The sequence below is a fragment of the Chiloscyllium punctatum genome, chromosome 8 (assembly GCF_047496795.1).
Source record: "Chiloscyllium punctatum isolate Juve2018m chromosome 8, sChiPun1.3, whole genome shotgun sequence".
Classification (NCBI taxonomy): domain Eukaryota; kingdom Metazoa; phylum Chordata; class Chondrichthyes; order Orectolobiformes; family Hemiscylliidae; genus Chiloscyllium; species Chiloscyllium punctatum.
The window spans coordinates 54,834,279-54,851,354 of NC_092746.1; the positions used below are offsets into that span (position 1 = coordinate 54,834,279).

General features: G+C 38.8%; 1 protein-coding gene across 1 annotated transcript in view; it reads left to right on the top strand.

Moving 5' to 3' along the window:
• Positions 1 to 974, top strand: part of LOC140480572 (poly(rC)-binding protein 3) — a 295,539-nt gene extending 294,565 nt beyond the window's left edge. Inside the window, exon 14 of the mRNA XM_072575596.1 lies at positions 2 to 974. Coding sequence (XP_072431697.1) covers positions 2 to 38 — 37 coding nt within the window. The 3' untranslated portion in view covers positions 39 to 974. The remainder of the gene's footprint in view (position 1) is intronic.
• The last annotated feature ends 16,102 nt before the right edge of the window (positions 975 to 17,076 follow it).

Here is a 17,076-nt window from a genome sequence, read left to right on the forward strand (position 1 = left end):
GGCTGACTTCAGAAGTTTCTGGCCTGGGGGCTCAGTAATATATCCATCTTACAAACTGCATTAATCACAACACAAAACCATTTTCTCTGGAGCATGATTTCTGTGGACTGTAATCTATAAGAGAAATTTCCTAACATTTCTAACATGGTTGAGAATTAAGAATATTGAGAAATAAATGTTTTTGCTGTCTTAGTGGTTAAATAATCTAACTCCAGTGTTACTACATCATTTTTTATGATTCTACACATTTTGTGACTCACATTAATAATTAAATATCCTTTAAATATTCTGGTGTTTAATGTTTTAGCTACACTCATAACAAACCATAATCTGGTAGATTCCAATTCTTCATCTTGTGGTTCAGACATTCAAGCAAATTCAATCATAATCTTTTTACAAATAGCATAGAACCTCAGAAAACCTGAAGACTGTGGGTGGCACGGTGGCACAGCGCCAGAGACCCGGGTTCAATTCCCATCTCAGGCGACTGACTGTGTGGAGTTTGCACATTCTCCCCGTGTCTGTGTGGGTTTGCTCCGGTTTCCTCCCACAGTCCAAAGATGTGCAGGTCAGATGAATTGGTCATGCTAAATTGCCCGTAGTGTTAGGTTAGGGGTATGGGTGGGTTGCGCTTCGGCGGGTCAGTGTGGACTTGTTGGGCCGAAGGGCCTGTTTCCACACTGTAAGTAATCTAATCTAGCCACATCATTAAATTTAATGTTTTAAATATTCTTGTTGTGTGTTTGATTTAAATGCTTGTGAAAATTATACTTCGTACATGCTCAAATGATACCACACTGGAGTTTTCAAAAATGTTAGTTTCAAGATATGTTTATTCAATATCTACATAAATGTGTAATAATTTAATCATTAAAATTACTCAAGGTCACCCATCACCCTTAATGACTAGATTTTAAAATTTACTAACATAAGAAAGTTTTCATTGAGTTTCTATGTGGTTTAGAAATTCCTAAGGCCTGTATTGAAATTTTCATAAAATATTTAGTCCTTGTTTTAAATTGCTTGTTTGACTCTGCTTTTCTTATTCAGTGTTCTTACACACAATGAAACGTGTGTTAAACCATTCCTTACTTTCCCTCTGAAGAAGACATAAAATGTATTAAGCTCAGACCTCTTATCAGAATGAGGAACTATATTTATAACTTCGAATGGACAGAAGTTTACAAACTTAACTTTGCTCTGTGTGAAACTCAAGGCCAGGACCTTTCCCAACAGAAGCAGTCTAGTCCAGGCCAGGAATCCAGGCATCCAGATGTGAAGTGGATTCACATTGAAATCACTCACTTATTTTTGCATTACACTAGCTGGCATAGTTTAAGACTTTTCACGCAAATGAGCTGCTGGAGGAAGTGATGGAGGTTGGTACAATTACAACATTTAAAACACATCTGGATGAGCACGTGAATAGGAAGGGTTTAGAGGGATATGAGGGATATCTAGCAAATGGGATTAAATTAATTTATGATATCTGCTCGGTATGGACGAGTTGGACTGAAGGATCTGTTTCCATGCTATACATCTCTATGACTCTACATGTCCTGAAGCTGCTGAGGAAAGGCAAGTGTGTAAGGTGAGTGGAAGAGGTGGCAGGGAGGTGAGGGAATAGGAAGCTAGGTGGATGAGAAGGTAGGTTGGCAGCTGGATGAGGAAATAGGATGCCAGCTAGGTGGGGGTGTGATGGGTGTTAGGATGATAAGTGAGTGGCTGACTGTTCAAGGTAGGTTGGGGTTAGGAGTTGGGGCTGTCAGAGCAAATTCAATCAAAGGGGATGTGGGATGTATTTGAGAGGGCCAGCAAGGCAAGGGATTACACTATGAATGGTAGGACTTTGGAAATGTCTGTGAGACCTTAGTGTGCAAATCCACAGATGCCTGAAGGAAGCAGGCCAGGTAGATAAAATGGTTAAAAAGGCATCTGGGATAGTTATCTTTAATATTCAAACAAAAAAATACAAGAGCAAGAGGTTATGCTGCAATTGTATAAAACCCTGGTTGGGCCACACGAGAGTACAGCATGAAGTTCTGGATGCCACATTCTAGGATGGATGTGAAAGCAGTAGAAACGGTGCAGAGATGATTGTCCAGGATGGTACCTGGGGTGGAGAGTGTGAATTTCAAGGAAGATTTCATAGGCTGGGCTTGTTTGCCTTGGAACAAAGTTGAGAAGGGCCCTATTGGATGTCTGTAGGATTATGAAGGAAGAGTGGAAGGTACTTTTTCCACCAATCAAGATGTCAATACCAAGGGTCATAGATTTAATGTAAAACATAGAAGGCTAAGAAGGAAGTTGAGAACAAATTATTTTCAGGTGGAGGTTGGTGGGAGCGTTGGAGCTCATTGCCTGAAAGGGTGGCTGAGTCAGAAATTCTCATAACCTTTAAGCAGTATTTAGATCTTGATTTGTGTTGTCATAGCCTCCAAGGCAATAGACCAAAAGCTGGAAAAGGGATTTATATCATTACATCTTTGTTGACCAGTACAGACATGATGGGCCCAAAGGATCTCCTTCTGTGCTCTAAATCACGATAAGTCTATGAGTTCTCCAATATTCTCTCATGATATAAGTAACTTGTCCCTAGAAATTCACAAACCTCCCGGCACTATTTCCAGTGCATGCACGTCGTTCCTCCAATTTGGCTCTCAGAATTGTGCACAATATTTCAGCTCAGTCTAACCAATGTCTGATAGAAGTTCATCATAATCTTCTTTCTTTTGCACGCTATGTCCCTATTTATTAAGCCTAGAGTATTTCCTGGGCCATTAACTGCTCTCTCTCTACCTGTCCCGTCATCTTTAATGAATTGTGTGCATATACACCCAGGTCTCTGCTCCTGCACACCCTTTAAAATCATACTTCTTCAGATTATACTGCCTCTTCCATTTTTTTAATCAAAGTGCATTACATCACATTTGCCCATATTGAACTTTATCTGCCAACTATTGTCTCATTCCATCAATGTATCAATGTTATAGAGTCATAGATGTCCTTTTGAAATTCTACACTGTTCTCCTTACAGTTTACAATTCTCCCACATTTTGTGTTACATGCAAATGTTGAAATCGTCCCTTTCTCACCAAGATCTGCATCATTCATATATATAGATGGAAAAGCAAGTGTCCCCAACACCAGCCCTCGGGCAACTCCGCTACAATCTTTTTCTAGCTGCAAAACCATTAACTATTACTCTCTGCTTCCTTTCCCTCTGCCAATTGTGTATCTCCATTGCTCCTTTTATTCCATATCAGCAACTTTCTCACATATCTATTGTCTGACACTGTAACCAATGTCTTTTCAAAGTCCATGTACATCACACCAACAACATTTCCCATCTCAATACTGCAGTGTGAGCACTTATGAACATTCTTTCTATGGAGTTCTCTGTTTAATGGATACATCTCAGTGACTCAAGCCAGTGCTCAAACTCTGAAATCCAAATGGCAGCCTTATGCAGTGCAACTTCCAGCACTTGGATTATCTAGATCACAAGAAGTGTCCATGACTTCCTACATGCCATACAATGGGCATTCCACTTAGCCAAATTGTCCTGCTATCTTTTTACTTTAGTTACTAAACTTGAATTTCCTTTAAACCTTAATTTTGCATTGTTAACTAAAAACTATAAATTAGTAGAAATTCCTCTCCCTTACTCACAAATTATCTCCTTCTCCTATATCTATAAACTCTGTATTTCCCTTTGGTAGTTTAGAAATGTATTTTTTCAAAATATATTGGAATTGAAAAACTGTCCTTAATGACAATCACTCTGCAAGCTTTAAACCAATGGCTTTCTTGCAGTGTTACTCTTAGACTTTGTTCTCTCTTGTGCACTTTTAGATGTTGCTGACTGTCTCTGGGTCCTCTCTCTCACATTGCCTGAGATAGGAGTAGAGGCGGGCAATCTGCCATTGAAATCATTTCAAGCCATTGCTACCTTTTGTCTTGTCATTCCAATGCAGCCTTAGCCAGCTTAGTAGTCTGAATGAACTTCCATGCATCCAGAACTCTGTATCCAGCTACAGACTCATAGCCCCTTTCTTGATTACCTAGTTTAACAATGTCCACAATCTAAACTGCATATCTTCATATTTGATATCTTTTGTGCCCTTACACCTTTCTGCTGCTGGGAATTCCTTGCTTCTAGCTTCTTAATTTCTCTAGCTTTGGCATCCTACATTCCATCTTTGTGTCAGACTTTAATGAGCTGAAAATGTATTGCTGGAAAAGCGCAGCAGGTCAGGCAGCATCCAAGGAGCAGGAGCATCGACGTTTCGGGCATGAGCCCTTCTTCAGGCCACCTCCAAATGGACCCCACCACCAGGGATATATTTCCCTCCCCTCCCCTATCAGTATTCCGAAGAAGCTCTTCAGACTTTAATGAGCCCAGTCTCTACTTTTACCTCGCTGTTCACTATTTTGACTAAATGTGTATCCCTTCTAAAGCTTCTTTTTTGGCTTGAACTATTTCTCAAATTACTGTGAAATACTTAAATCTCTGTGAAATACTTCATTATATTTTTGTACATTAAATGCATTTATGTAACATTGCAACAATAGAATTTAAGAAATAGGAGTTGGAATATACCATGGTCTCTCAAGCCTACTCTCCCAATTGGTGAGACCATAGCTGATCTTCAATCTCAATTGCACTTTCTGCCTGGTTACCTGAATCCCTTGATTTCATTGAGGCTAAACATCTATCTATCTCAACTTTGAATATGTTTAGCTCCTAAGCAGCCATTATTCCTCTAGGCTGATTCAAAAAACTCGAGCCAAGAAATTCCTCTGATGTCTGTCTTGAATGGCTGATCCCTCATATTGTCTGAATTTCCAAAAGTCCTTTAACAAGATGCTACATCAGAGGTCACTACACAAAGTATGAGCTCATGGTATGGGGTAACATATTAGCATGGATAGAGGATTGGTTAACTAACAGGAAGCAGTGAATAAGGATGAATGAATGACATAGGAATCAATAACTTATAATACATATCAATAACTTGAATTAAGGGACCAAACGTATAATTGCTATATTTTCTGATATGTGGGAAGATATGTAGGACAATATGCTATGAAGAAAACGTAAGAATTATGCAAACGAATATGGATCAATTCAACAAATAAGTATGAATTTAACAGATTGAGTACCATCAGGAAAACTGTAAACTTGCCTATTTTGGCAGGACAGAAAGAAAAGCAGCATATCATTAAAATTATGAGAGATTGCAGAACACTGGAGTACAAAGGGCTCTGGGTATCCTGGGACATGATTCACAAAAAAGTACCCTGGTTCAGCAAGTGATTAGGAAGGTGAATGGAGTGTTGCCATTTATTTCATATATGAGTATGAGTACGGGAGTTTCAGCTGTAAAGGGTCCTGATGAGACCCTATCTGGAGTAATGTGTATAGTTTTGGTCTCCTTATTTAAAGAAGTAGTTTGATGAAGGTTAACAGCTGATTCTGGGATCAAGGAGTTACTTTAGGAGGAAACATTAGACCTATATCCATTCACACCTGGAAGAATGAGAGATGAAACTTTTGAAACGTATGATCCTGAGGGAAACTGACAGGTTGAATATTGAGAGAATATTTCCCAAATGAGAAAGGCTAGGACTAGGGGAGACAATTTAATGATGAGGTCTCAAATTTCAGATGAATATGAGAAGAAATATTTACTCTTGGAAGATTATCAATATGTGGACTCGTCTTCCCCTGAAAGTAATGGAAGCAGGACCACTGGGTATTTTTAAGTCTAAGATAGATAGATTTTTGATTGATAAGAGAGTCAAAGGATACAAGAGGTAGGCAGGAAACTACAGCTGAAGTCACTGTCATGTCAACAAAATAGAATGGAGGGGTCAAGTAGCCTACTGCTTAATTTGTATGTTCTTATGATTTTTTTCTGGTGCATGACTGAATGTTTAGAGGGCAGGGGTGTGTCAATATGGAGTAATGATGTTAACATTAGACACATGCACAATGATGATATAATCATGATGTCGGAGCCAATGAGTGGGTAGAAAGGTCTGGAAGGGAGCAATGCTCAAAGACAATGTATGTAAAGATCTAGCTGTGAATAAAGTGTTCTTGCATAAAAAGACTATGGACTCAAAGCAGCATACACTTGTGAGACTAAACATCTAGGAAGCACAACAAAATACAGTAGAGGGAAAGGCAAAAGAAATTGACCAAGCCACCAGTGGAAGAGAATCTTGGAATTAAGGAGGTTACCCAAAACAGAAGAACTTTTGAAAGCTCACCAAGATGTCAGGATTATTGCAAGAGCAGCAGAAGTGAGCTGATAGCCACAGACACTGGTTAACAGTGAGCAAAGACCAAATGCTGCAAGCAGTGTGGCAGACACTGATTCATCTCAGAGGAAATGTGCAAACATATCTACTATTCTCAAAAGCATTCTTAGCAAACAAGAGCCCAGACCAAGCCAAGGAATGAGAAAACTGGAAGTTCACTGGATACGGAACTGATTCAGGCTTGGATCGGAAAGGCCAGAAAGACCAAATTACATAAAATTAAGACAGGGCATTGATGAGGCTGTAGTTTTGTGTGAAGAAGTACTACAGATATTCAACTAATTTTAGTTATGTCAAAATTTAATTATTGCATGGGCTACATTTAATAGACCAAAGGAAAATCCAGAAGAAAGTATGGATTAATTTCTTAATTACCTCTTTCATATAGCAGAGAACTTATAAAAGGCAGAGTTGATTCATGACCAGATCATTGGTAGAGTTGCAGGTCAAGTCCATTATCAGACCGTTTGCAAGTGAGGGCAAATTTAATTCTGAAGGAAGTGGTTTGAATCATGTGACAAACAGAATTTAGAAAACAGACTCGGATATTCACTCACCAGGAAATTGAAGACCCGTGTAAGTAATTGAGTGAAGCAGTTCATTTGGTAAACCACACAGGAGAAACGTTAACTCACCAAATTGCCAACTGCAATTTTAAAATATCCCTAGTGCAGCATGAACAAATCTTATAAATGAGATTCATGTGCAGAAAGTAGAGCAAAGTGCCACAACTGTGAAGAGATAGGCCATTTTAAAGCAGTCTATAATTTTAACATTCAAACAATCAGCATATAAAGGAGAAATACTTAAAGCATCATCATATTCAAGAAGTTTAAAAAAACCAGAGGAACAGATCAAATCCCTCCTGCAGCTGGACTAGCAGTGGTTCCTGGGTGACTCAAAGCAGACAGCCAAACATTTATTTTTGAAGTAATATTGATTTAAGTGGAAATGTACCAGCAATTAAGTATTCTCAGCAATGCTAGTGTCTATATGCTTGTAGCTTGACTCTTGCTGTGGAGAGTCATCTCTTCCATAAGGCCCAAGACCAACATATGTGGACAGTCATATGACATATCAGTTCTATAGTGAGTGGCCTTGTTCTAGAAGAGAGAGGGTAGGCTAATAGTGGTTGTATTTGATTATGTTTGAATGATTTGCTAATAGACACATAGCAAGAGTAGGCCATTCACCACATCAAGCCTGTTCTGTCATCTAATACAATCATGGCTGATTTCATTGTGGCTTTAACTCTAGATTGGTAGTGTAATAGGGAGGTGATGTTATGTAAGATGCATTCACTGACCTGGATCACCTAAGTATAATTAATTTCTTGTGGTACTGTTGACACTTTTATTGATTCAGACTGCTTGCATTGAGCTCTTTGGTCATTTGGTGATGGAATCATAGAATCCCTATACTGCAGAAAGAGGTCATTCAGCCCATCAAATCGACACAGAATCTCCAAAGAGTATCCCATCTGTTTCCATACCCATCAGAATATGATCCTAAAAGACATCTGGATCTCATAGATCATTTCTCTGCCTATCCACCTTCATCAGTAGCACTGCACTAAAAAAAACACCCTTCCCATTTTTGCAGCTCCTGTGTATGCATTATGTGTTTGTATGAGCAGCCAACAATGGTTTTCTTCAGAGTGTATCTGCTTTTTACAAGGTGAACAATGAAGTAGGTGAAGAGGTGTATTGTCAACACATGCTACTCAGTCTTCCTATGCAGTTAAGTATAGAGGATCAGCTTGGGCTAATCCTCCATTCAGGTAATTAAGGAGATAGCAGCAAGTTTGCATGCAGCCAGGCACAGGCAGGTCATGACGCATGTGCTGAAAGTGCACCCTCTTCAATTTTTACCCCTTAATCCTCTTTACTTCCCCAACACACATGCCGTGCATTACCAGAAAATTACATGTTTAACTCTCTTTTAACCTTGTAACTCAATGATGTAATATGAAAAACTATTGGAGTTATGATCTTGTTGCTCCTAGCTGTTTGGCTAGAAAAGCTGCTAAAAGCAGATCCGAGAAACGGATCTTGTTAATACTTAATACCATACTCTGAGTACTACTATTATCAAACCAATCTCATGACAAATGCTAAACAAAGAACAATACAATTTCACATCATCTTGATCACTGCCTAACATATTATTTGTTTTCTGGTGACAGCAACTTGTTAATAATCAAGATTTTGCCAAAAATGTCACAGCTACTGTGTTGGGGATGTGCGAAACAGCATGTTAGAAATCAGTCTGATGTTCAAAGGATTAAGACCTTCAGAAATTCAAATTGTGGTGGGTGTTCAGTGATCATGCTGCTGACAGCAGTAGTAAAATTATTGTGTTACAAAATCAACATATTATTATGATAAACATCTTGTCTGTAATTAATTAAATTGCACAGACTGATTCTGATGGCTGAACAGAGGATATGCCTTTTTATTAACATGACAAATGCCTAAAATTTCAGCTACATGACACCACATTTCCTTGTAAGATTAATTTGTTTTCTAAAACTCATGTCATAAAGTAATATACGGAAATGGATTGTTAAGTATGAATCTTATTAATAAATTACCCTAATTAGTTTCTACTCAATAATTTGAACTTTTCCCTCTACTGTTTAGATGCAAGGGAAGGGGTCAGTTAGCTAAGTTGGCTGGAAGGCTGGTTTGCAATGCAGAATAACACATTGCTAAGGTTACCATGCAGGATTCTCCTTCACAACTACTCCTGTTGCCTAAGGCATGATAACCTTTAGGTTAAGCCACTTCCAGTTGTCTATTTCTAATGAGACTGTGGTCCTATGGTCTTGTAAGACTGTGACTCTATCTTTTACATAAAGGTGTGAGTTTTGAAATTGATTCAGCTAATTTGACCAAAGTACATGTTAATTCTGACTGTCACTCGATTATATTTGGAGTTGTAAAATGATACAGCATAGGGTGAGGCTATTCTACAAAGGAGCCTCCCAATTAGTCTTTCTCTCCTACACTTTCCCAATAAATGAAATATTTGTAAGGGTCAAAGTGTAGCAAGTGTGGTGCATTCCAAATTGTAATCATTCATTGCATTTTTAAAAAATGCTTAACTCATGTAACTTTTTTTTGCCATTCACCTCAAATCTGCGTTCTCACCTTCTCAACCCTTTAATTGCATGACCTTTAATAGTGATGATGAGCCAAAATGCAGCCCTCCCACAAACCACCTTTTGGAAGTGCCAATTCACCCAATCAATGGCATGAACCTTATTTGCATTCTCCATTTTCTCATTGAGGAAACTCAATTGAATTAGTTACACATGAATCGCTTTAACAGGTTTAGGCTAGCCTTCCATGATTGCTCCATAATTGTAAAATTTTGTCTTGTATTATTTTTAAGCACTTTGCCTCAATAAGTGGCTGTCCTATATATTTTGTTTTATTTACTCACAGGATATGAGCATTATTGGCTAGGCCAGCTATTGTTGGACATCCCTAAAGCCCTTAAAATTGTCATCTTGAACCATTGCAGAATGTTGATATGGATGTACCCACAATGCCGTTATGGAGGTAGCTTCAAGTTTTTGGCCATGAAGGAATGGTGACATAGACCCCAGTTAGGATGATGTGTGTGATGTTGCGTGAGAAGAGTTTGCAAGTAGTGGCATTCCAACAGTCTGCTGCCCTTGTCTTACTGGGTTGCGAGGTTAGAAAGTGATGTTGAAAAAGACATTGTGGGTTTCCTCTGCATGTTGTGCTTCAGTAGTGGGAGTGAATAGCGGAATGGGTACCACAACAGCTGGTTTTGTCCATGATTATTTAATTAATCAAATTTCTTGAGTTTTTTTGGAGTTCACCCATCCAGGCAAGTGGGAAGTATTGCGTTTTGCTCCTGACTTATGTCTTGTAGGTGATGGATAGGCTTTGGGGGTTAAGGAATGAGCAAACCTACTGCAGAATTCCCAGCTTCTGACTTGCTCTTATCATCACAGTATTTATGGAGAAAGTTATGCAAATGATCGAAGGCACTATTATTACCAATGGAATCGAAAATCGATTTGAGGGAGAGCTTGTTCTGCTTCCAGATTTTCTTTTGCTGGCCTACATCAAGCTGGAAAACCACATTTTAGCTGGAAAACCTCTAATCAATATTCTGTGTAAACTATTGTTGAAATGGCAATCAGGGTCCAATTGTGTCACCAGCTCCTAATCTTTTTATAAAGAAGAAATGAAAGCAAAAGATGCAGGAAATGGTCAAGCAGTATCTGTGAAGAGAGAAACCAAGTTAATATCTCAGTGTGGTGATCTTTCATCAGAACTCATCCACCAAGAATGCTTTATCCACAGATTCTGAAATGTTTCAGTATGTTTTTATTTTAGACTTCCACTTGCCTTCATTAGTCAGAGCATTGAATATAGGAGTTGAGACATCATCTTATGGCTTTATAAGACATTGGTAAGGCCACATTTGAAGTTCTGCATACAATTCTGGTCACCCTGCTATAGGAAGGATGCTATTAAACTGGAAAGGGTACAAAAACGATTTACAAGGTTACTGAGACTGGAAGGCTTGAGTTATGAGGAGAGCCTGGATAGTCTTGGATTTTATTCCCTGCAGCTTCGAAGGCTGACGGGTCACCTCGGAGATTAAAAAATCACAGGGAGATAGATAAGGTGAGTAGCCAAGGTTATCTCCCCCAGGGTAGGGGGAGTTGGAAACTTGACAACACAGGTTTAAGGTAAGAGGTGAAAGATTTAAGGGTCCTAAAGGAAATATTTTCATGCCATGGCTGATCTGTTATTGGAATGAGCTGCCAGAAGAAATGATAGAGACAAGTGCAATTACAACATTTTAAAAGACCTTTTGACAGGTGCATGGTTAGGAAATATTTAGAGGGATATGGGCCAAATGCAGGCAAATGGGACTTGTTCAGTTTAGGAAACTTGTAGAGTGTGCAGAAGCTGGGTTGAAGTGCCTGTTTCCGTGCTTATGACTCTGACTCATTTCCAGTATTTTGCACTTGTAATTAAAGACAAACCCTTCCAGTCTAAGGGATGTAATTTGTGACCTGTTTGAGAATGTGATTAAATACTGAATGGATTGGGAATATGGAATGTTGTCAAATAAACCATCCGAGTGTTTTTAACTATTTACCCATTCGTTGGTATCCAAATCACTCCCCACAACCACTCACTGTGACTTTGATTTGTATGGAATCAAACTCCTTAATTTTAACCTACTTATTGCAGAAACTTCAAACTTGGGACACAAACATTGTCTAGCTGGACACCACTGAAGTGATTGTAATGAGGTCAGCTAGGTGAGTCCCTGACTGGGTCTGTTAATCTGGGCCAATCAGGGAGCCCAGGGTGACAGAGAGAAACAGGAGTGTCTCCCCCTCCAACCCCAATTTGATTTAGTCCCTGCCCTCCCCTTCACTGTTTGATCACACAGCATTGCCCTTTTGTGAAGGGCACTGCTTATCACTGGCCACTTGGGTGTTTTCCTATCTTCCTGGTGGTGGAAATTGAATAAAGATTCGTACACCTTGTGCTTCTCACTGTGTCTCACACCTGCGCACACACACCATGGGTGCTGGGGAAAAAAATAAGCACTACTGCAGTTAGGTGGTAGTGTGGGGGTTAAATTATAAAAAAAAACAGGGGTGTCAAACATCCGGAAGGAAAACAAAAAAAGACGGAGAGAAGGGCACTGCTTGTCACTGGGAAAAAAAAAGAAAAAAAATAAGCAGGAGGGTCACACAGCACTGCCCTTTGATGTGAAGGGCACTGCTTGTCACAGGCCACCCGGGTGTTTTTCCCTTTTGAGAGTTGGATCAGTGTGAGTGTACGTACGTGCAGGAAAAAACAAGGAACAGAATGTCTCCCTCTCCAACTCTATTTTGATTTAGTCCCTGCCCTCCCCGTCACTGTTTGATCACACAGCATTGCCCTTTTGTGAAGGGCACTGCTTATCACTGGCCACTCAGGTGTTTTCCTATCTTCCTGGTGGTGGAAATTGAATAAAGATTTGTACACCTTGTGCTTCTCACTGTGTCTCACACCTGCGCACACACACCATGGGTGCTGGGGAAAAATAAGCGCTACTGCAGTTAGGTGATAGTGTGGGGGTCAAAATAAAACTCTTATGAAGGGCACTGCTTGTCACTGGCCACTTGGGTGTTCTCCTAAAAAACATTGATAGGAAAAAAAAAGAAACAGGAGTGTCAGAGGCTCTTTTCACTTTTGAGCTGGTTTTCAGGAAGTTGCACCAGTGTCAGTACTATGCACGTGTAAATAGTGATTTAGTGATGTGATACCAGCCTCAGTGGAGTTATTTCTACACTCAAAGACAAAATACTGTTTTTCCAAAACCTTGGTTGTATTATTGCACAAATCTAACACCCTAGCAGACAAGTTTACACTTAGGCTAGCATACTGGTAAAGGAGAATCGACGTTTCGGGCATGAGCCCTTCTTCAGGAATGGCTTCAGGACTTCTGAAGAAGGGCTCCTGCCCAAAACATCGATTCTCCTGTTCCTTGGATGCTGCCTGACCTGCTGCACTTTTCCAGCAACACATTTTCAGCTCTGATCTCCAGCATCTGCAGTCCTCACTTTCTCCTATACTGGTGAAGTCCAATATTTTTGAATGACTAATATCACGTAACAGTCTAGAAAAACACATTTCAAATATTCTAAAATGGTTTTTATTAACTCCTATTGTTCATATCTAAGTAATGAAAACACAATAAGAAGCAACTTTTAAATGGGGAAGCAAGGAGCAAGATTCATGATGCACAGTAATTAGTTAAAGTAAGCTGTTGGTTGGTCAGCTCGCAGTCATTAGATATAGAGGCATCAAAATGGCAAAATGCAATTTCAAATGTCCAGAGTTAACATTTATGGCTTCCATTTGTGGCATTTCCCAGATTATGCCAATAACTCCTGGGCAATTGCCAGACTTCCTGCTCTAAACATGCATCAAATGGGAACATGATTGGAACTTCTTATATTTAACAATAGCCATTGAACCTCCATCTGACAGATTCTTATGTTTTTATTAGATTGATTGTCACATGTCAGATTGAATGATATTTGGAGTCATATAGCATGGAGTCCATACGAAACATAATCGCAAACTAAACTAATATCACCTGCCTGCTCCTAGCCCATATTCTTCCAAACCTTTCTGATTCGTACCTATCTAAATATCTTTTAAATGCTGTAATTGTACCCACACACACTCCTTCCTCAGAAAGTTCATTCCACATGCAAATCACCCTCTGCAAAATACATAAATAAATAAATATGCCTTTCATGTCTTTTTTAAATCTCTCTCCTCTCACCTTTTTAATAATGTGCCCCCTAGTCTTGAAATTCCCCCTCCTAGGGAAAAGACAGCTCTCATTAACTCTATCTAGACCCCTCATTATTCTATAAACTTCTATATTGTTGCCTTTCAACCTGCTATGCTCCAATGAAGAACGTTCCAGCCTATCCAGCTGTCCTTTATAACTCAGACCTTCCATAACCTGCAACATCCTGGTAAATTTCTGTTGAACCCTCTCTAGCTTAATAATATCCTTCTTATAACTGGGCAATGAAAACTGGGTACAGTATTCCAGAAGAGGCTTCACGAATGTCATGTACAACCTCAAAGACTTCCCAACTCCTATACTCAAAGGACTGAGCAAATGAAGGCAAGCTTGCCAAGTGCCTTTTTTAACCACCCTGTCTATACATGATGCAAACATCAAAACGTTATGTATCTAAACCTCTCAGTCCCTCTGTTTCACAACACTATCCAAGACCCTACCATTCATTGTTTAAGCCTTACCCTTGTTTGTTGTAACAAAATGCAATACTTTGCATTTATCCAGATTGAATTTATATGCCATTTTTCAGCCCATTGATCCATTTGATTAAGATCCTTTTGTAATCTTAAACATTTCACTGTCTACTATACCACCAATTTTGGTGTCATCTGCATTCTTACTAACCATGTCTTCTACATTCTCATCCAAATCACTTATATGAATGACAAACAAAAATGGATACAGCACCAATCCCTGTGAAACACAGCTGGTGACAGGCTGCCAGTGTGAAAACCTACTCTCTATCTCCTGCCATTAACTCAATTATGTATCCAATTGGCAAGCTCACCCTGAATCCCATGTGATCTAACTTTAGTAACTAATCTATCATGTTGAACTTTGTCAAAAGCTTTACTAAAGTCCAAATAAACATTGTGTACTGCTCTGCCCTTTATCAATCTTTTTGGTAACTTCCTCAAAATTCAATCAAGTTTGTGAGACATGATTCTCCTCACACAAAACCATGTTAACTATCCCTAATCAATTTTTGCCTCTGTAAATGTCCATAAATCTTTTCTTTTTATAATCACATCAACAATTTAATCGTCACCAAAGTCAGACTCACAGGTATTTAGGTCCCCGGTGTTGCCTTACAACCTTTCTTAAACAAAGGTACAACATTAGCCACCCTTCAGTCATCAGACACCTCACCTGTAGTTACAGATGTTACAAATATTTCTGTAAGGACCTCACAATTTCCTCCTTTACTCATTAGATCAGGTCGTGGAGATTTATCCACCTTTATATTCTCTAAGACCTCCCAAACTTCCTGTTCTATAATGTGAACTGTTTTAAAAATATCAATTTATTTCTCTGTATTCTCTAGCCTCCATTTCTTTCTCCACAATGCAAAATATTCATCTAGTATCTCTCCCATCCCCCAGGGTCTGAGTTATAAAGGACAGCTGGATAGGCTGGGACATTTTTCATTGGAGCATAGCAGGTTGAAAGGCAACATTATAGAAGTTTATAAAATAATGAGGGGTCTAGATAGAGTTAATGTGAGCTGTCTTTTCCCTAGGAGGGGGAATTTCAAGACTAGGGGGCACATTAATAAAAAGGTGAGAGGAGAGAGATTTAAAAAAGACATGAAAGGCATATTTATTTATTTATGTATTTTGCAGAGGGTGATTTGCATGTGGAATGAACTTTCTGAGGAAGGAGTGTGTGTGGGTACAATTACAGCATTTAAAGATGACTTTCTTGATCTTTAAGGGGCCCTACCCTTTCTGTAGCTACCCTCTTGCTCTTAATGTATTGGAGAATCTCTTAGTATTTTGGTAGATAATGTTAAGGATAATGCAATCTCATAATCACTCTTTGCCTTCCTGATTCCCTTCCTAAGAATGCACTTAACTTTCTCTTTTATTTTTGACTAGAACCTCAATATCTTGATTCAGCTATTGTTCCTTAATCTTAGGAGACTTATCCTTCACTCTAACAGGAACATTACGTCCCTGAACTCTCATCACCACATTCTTGAAAGCCTCCTACTTGTCAGTCATCCTTTCACCTGTGAACAGTCTGCTCCAATCAACTTTTGAAAGTTCTTGTCTCTTTCCATTTAAAATTTGTCTTATTCCAAATAAATGCTTTAACTTTTACAGAAGGTATATCCATTTCCATAACCATTTTGAAACTAATAGAATTATGATCGCTAGACCCAAAGTGTTCCCCCATTTTACTTCAATCACTTGCCCTGCCTTATTGTCCAAAAGAAGGTCTTGTTTTTCTCCCTCTGTAGTAGGAGCATCTACATATTAATAAAGTAAATTTTCTTGAACACATTTGACAAATTTTTCACCATCTAAACCTTTAACACTATGGTAGCCCAAGTCAAAGTTTGGAAAATTAAAATCCCTCATAATTACAACCTTATTATGCTGACCTATATCCTATCCCCAGGCCAATCAATGTCTTTAAAATCAGTCGTGTGGTTAATAAATTCTGGATTTAGTTGTTAGCAGTTTTATCTGCTTCAGCATTAATCTGAGTGAACCTGTGACCAGAAAATATTTGATCAGTTCGTTGAGTTTGACTATGCTGAGCTGGAATACACAAGAAATTCAAAGAATTGTTATTGATATTCTAAAAAACATTTGAAGTTGAATTTAACATGATTATTTCTGTAAGACTTTTAAATGTTGCGATTTGAATACAAGATTGTTTTTTGATTTGCACAAGGAAGTCAAATTAACAAGTCAATCAAGTTGTAATTGGCTCTGCAATAGGCTGTAGTCAGATACTTGCAGTCCCTTGTCAAAATACCATTGGAGTTGTTTAAATTTTTAGCACACGACACAGGATGATTAAAGGCCTTGTAGTAAAGGCTCCTCAGGGCAAGAATGATCATATTGTGATAGAATTTCATATTCGGTATGGATCATAAGACCATATCCCTTGAGAAAGAAGCTCACATGGGGCTGCACTTTAGTAGGAACGCAGGATAAAGCTCTCTCAGAATTTTTACAGCCTAAAAAATACATTGTATTACAAAATGCAGTACAGTATGCAAGACAGGTCAAACTTCAGAAGCAAAACAGACTTGTTATGAGAGCACAGAACATTTGCCTGCAGCCAGACCACTGATCCTGACTCAATGCAGTTCATTAATCTGAGAATTACCCATGGTGAACAAGACAACAACCAAAATAGAAAAAGAGAACCACAGGAAATTTAAAAATCTCACATCACCAGGTTATAGTCCAACAGGTTTACTTGGAAGCACTAGCTTTTGGAGCGCTGCTCCATTAATGCCCAGGATCAATGGGAGATGTATATTTTAGTAGAGCAAGAGAAAAATGACAATCCTGACATGACTAAGTCCTATTTCAATAATGACATCTCATTCTATAAGCACAAAGCAACACTATT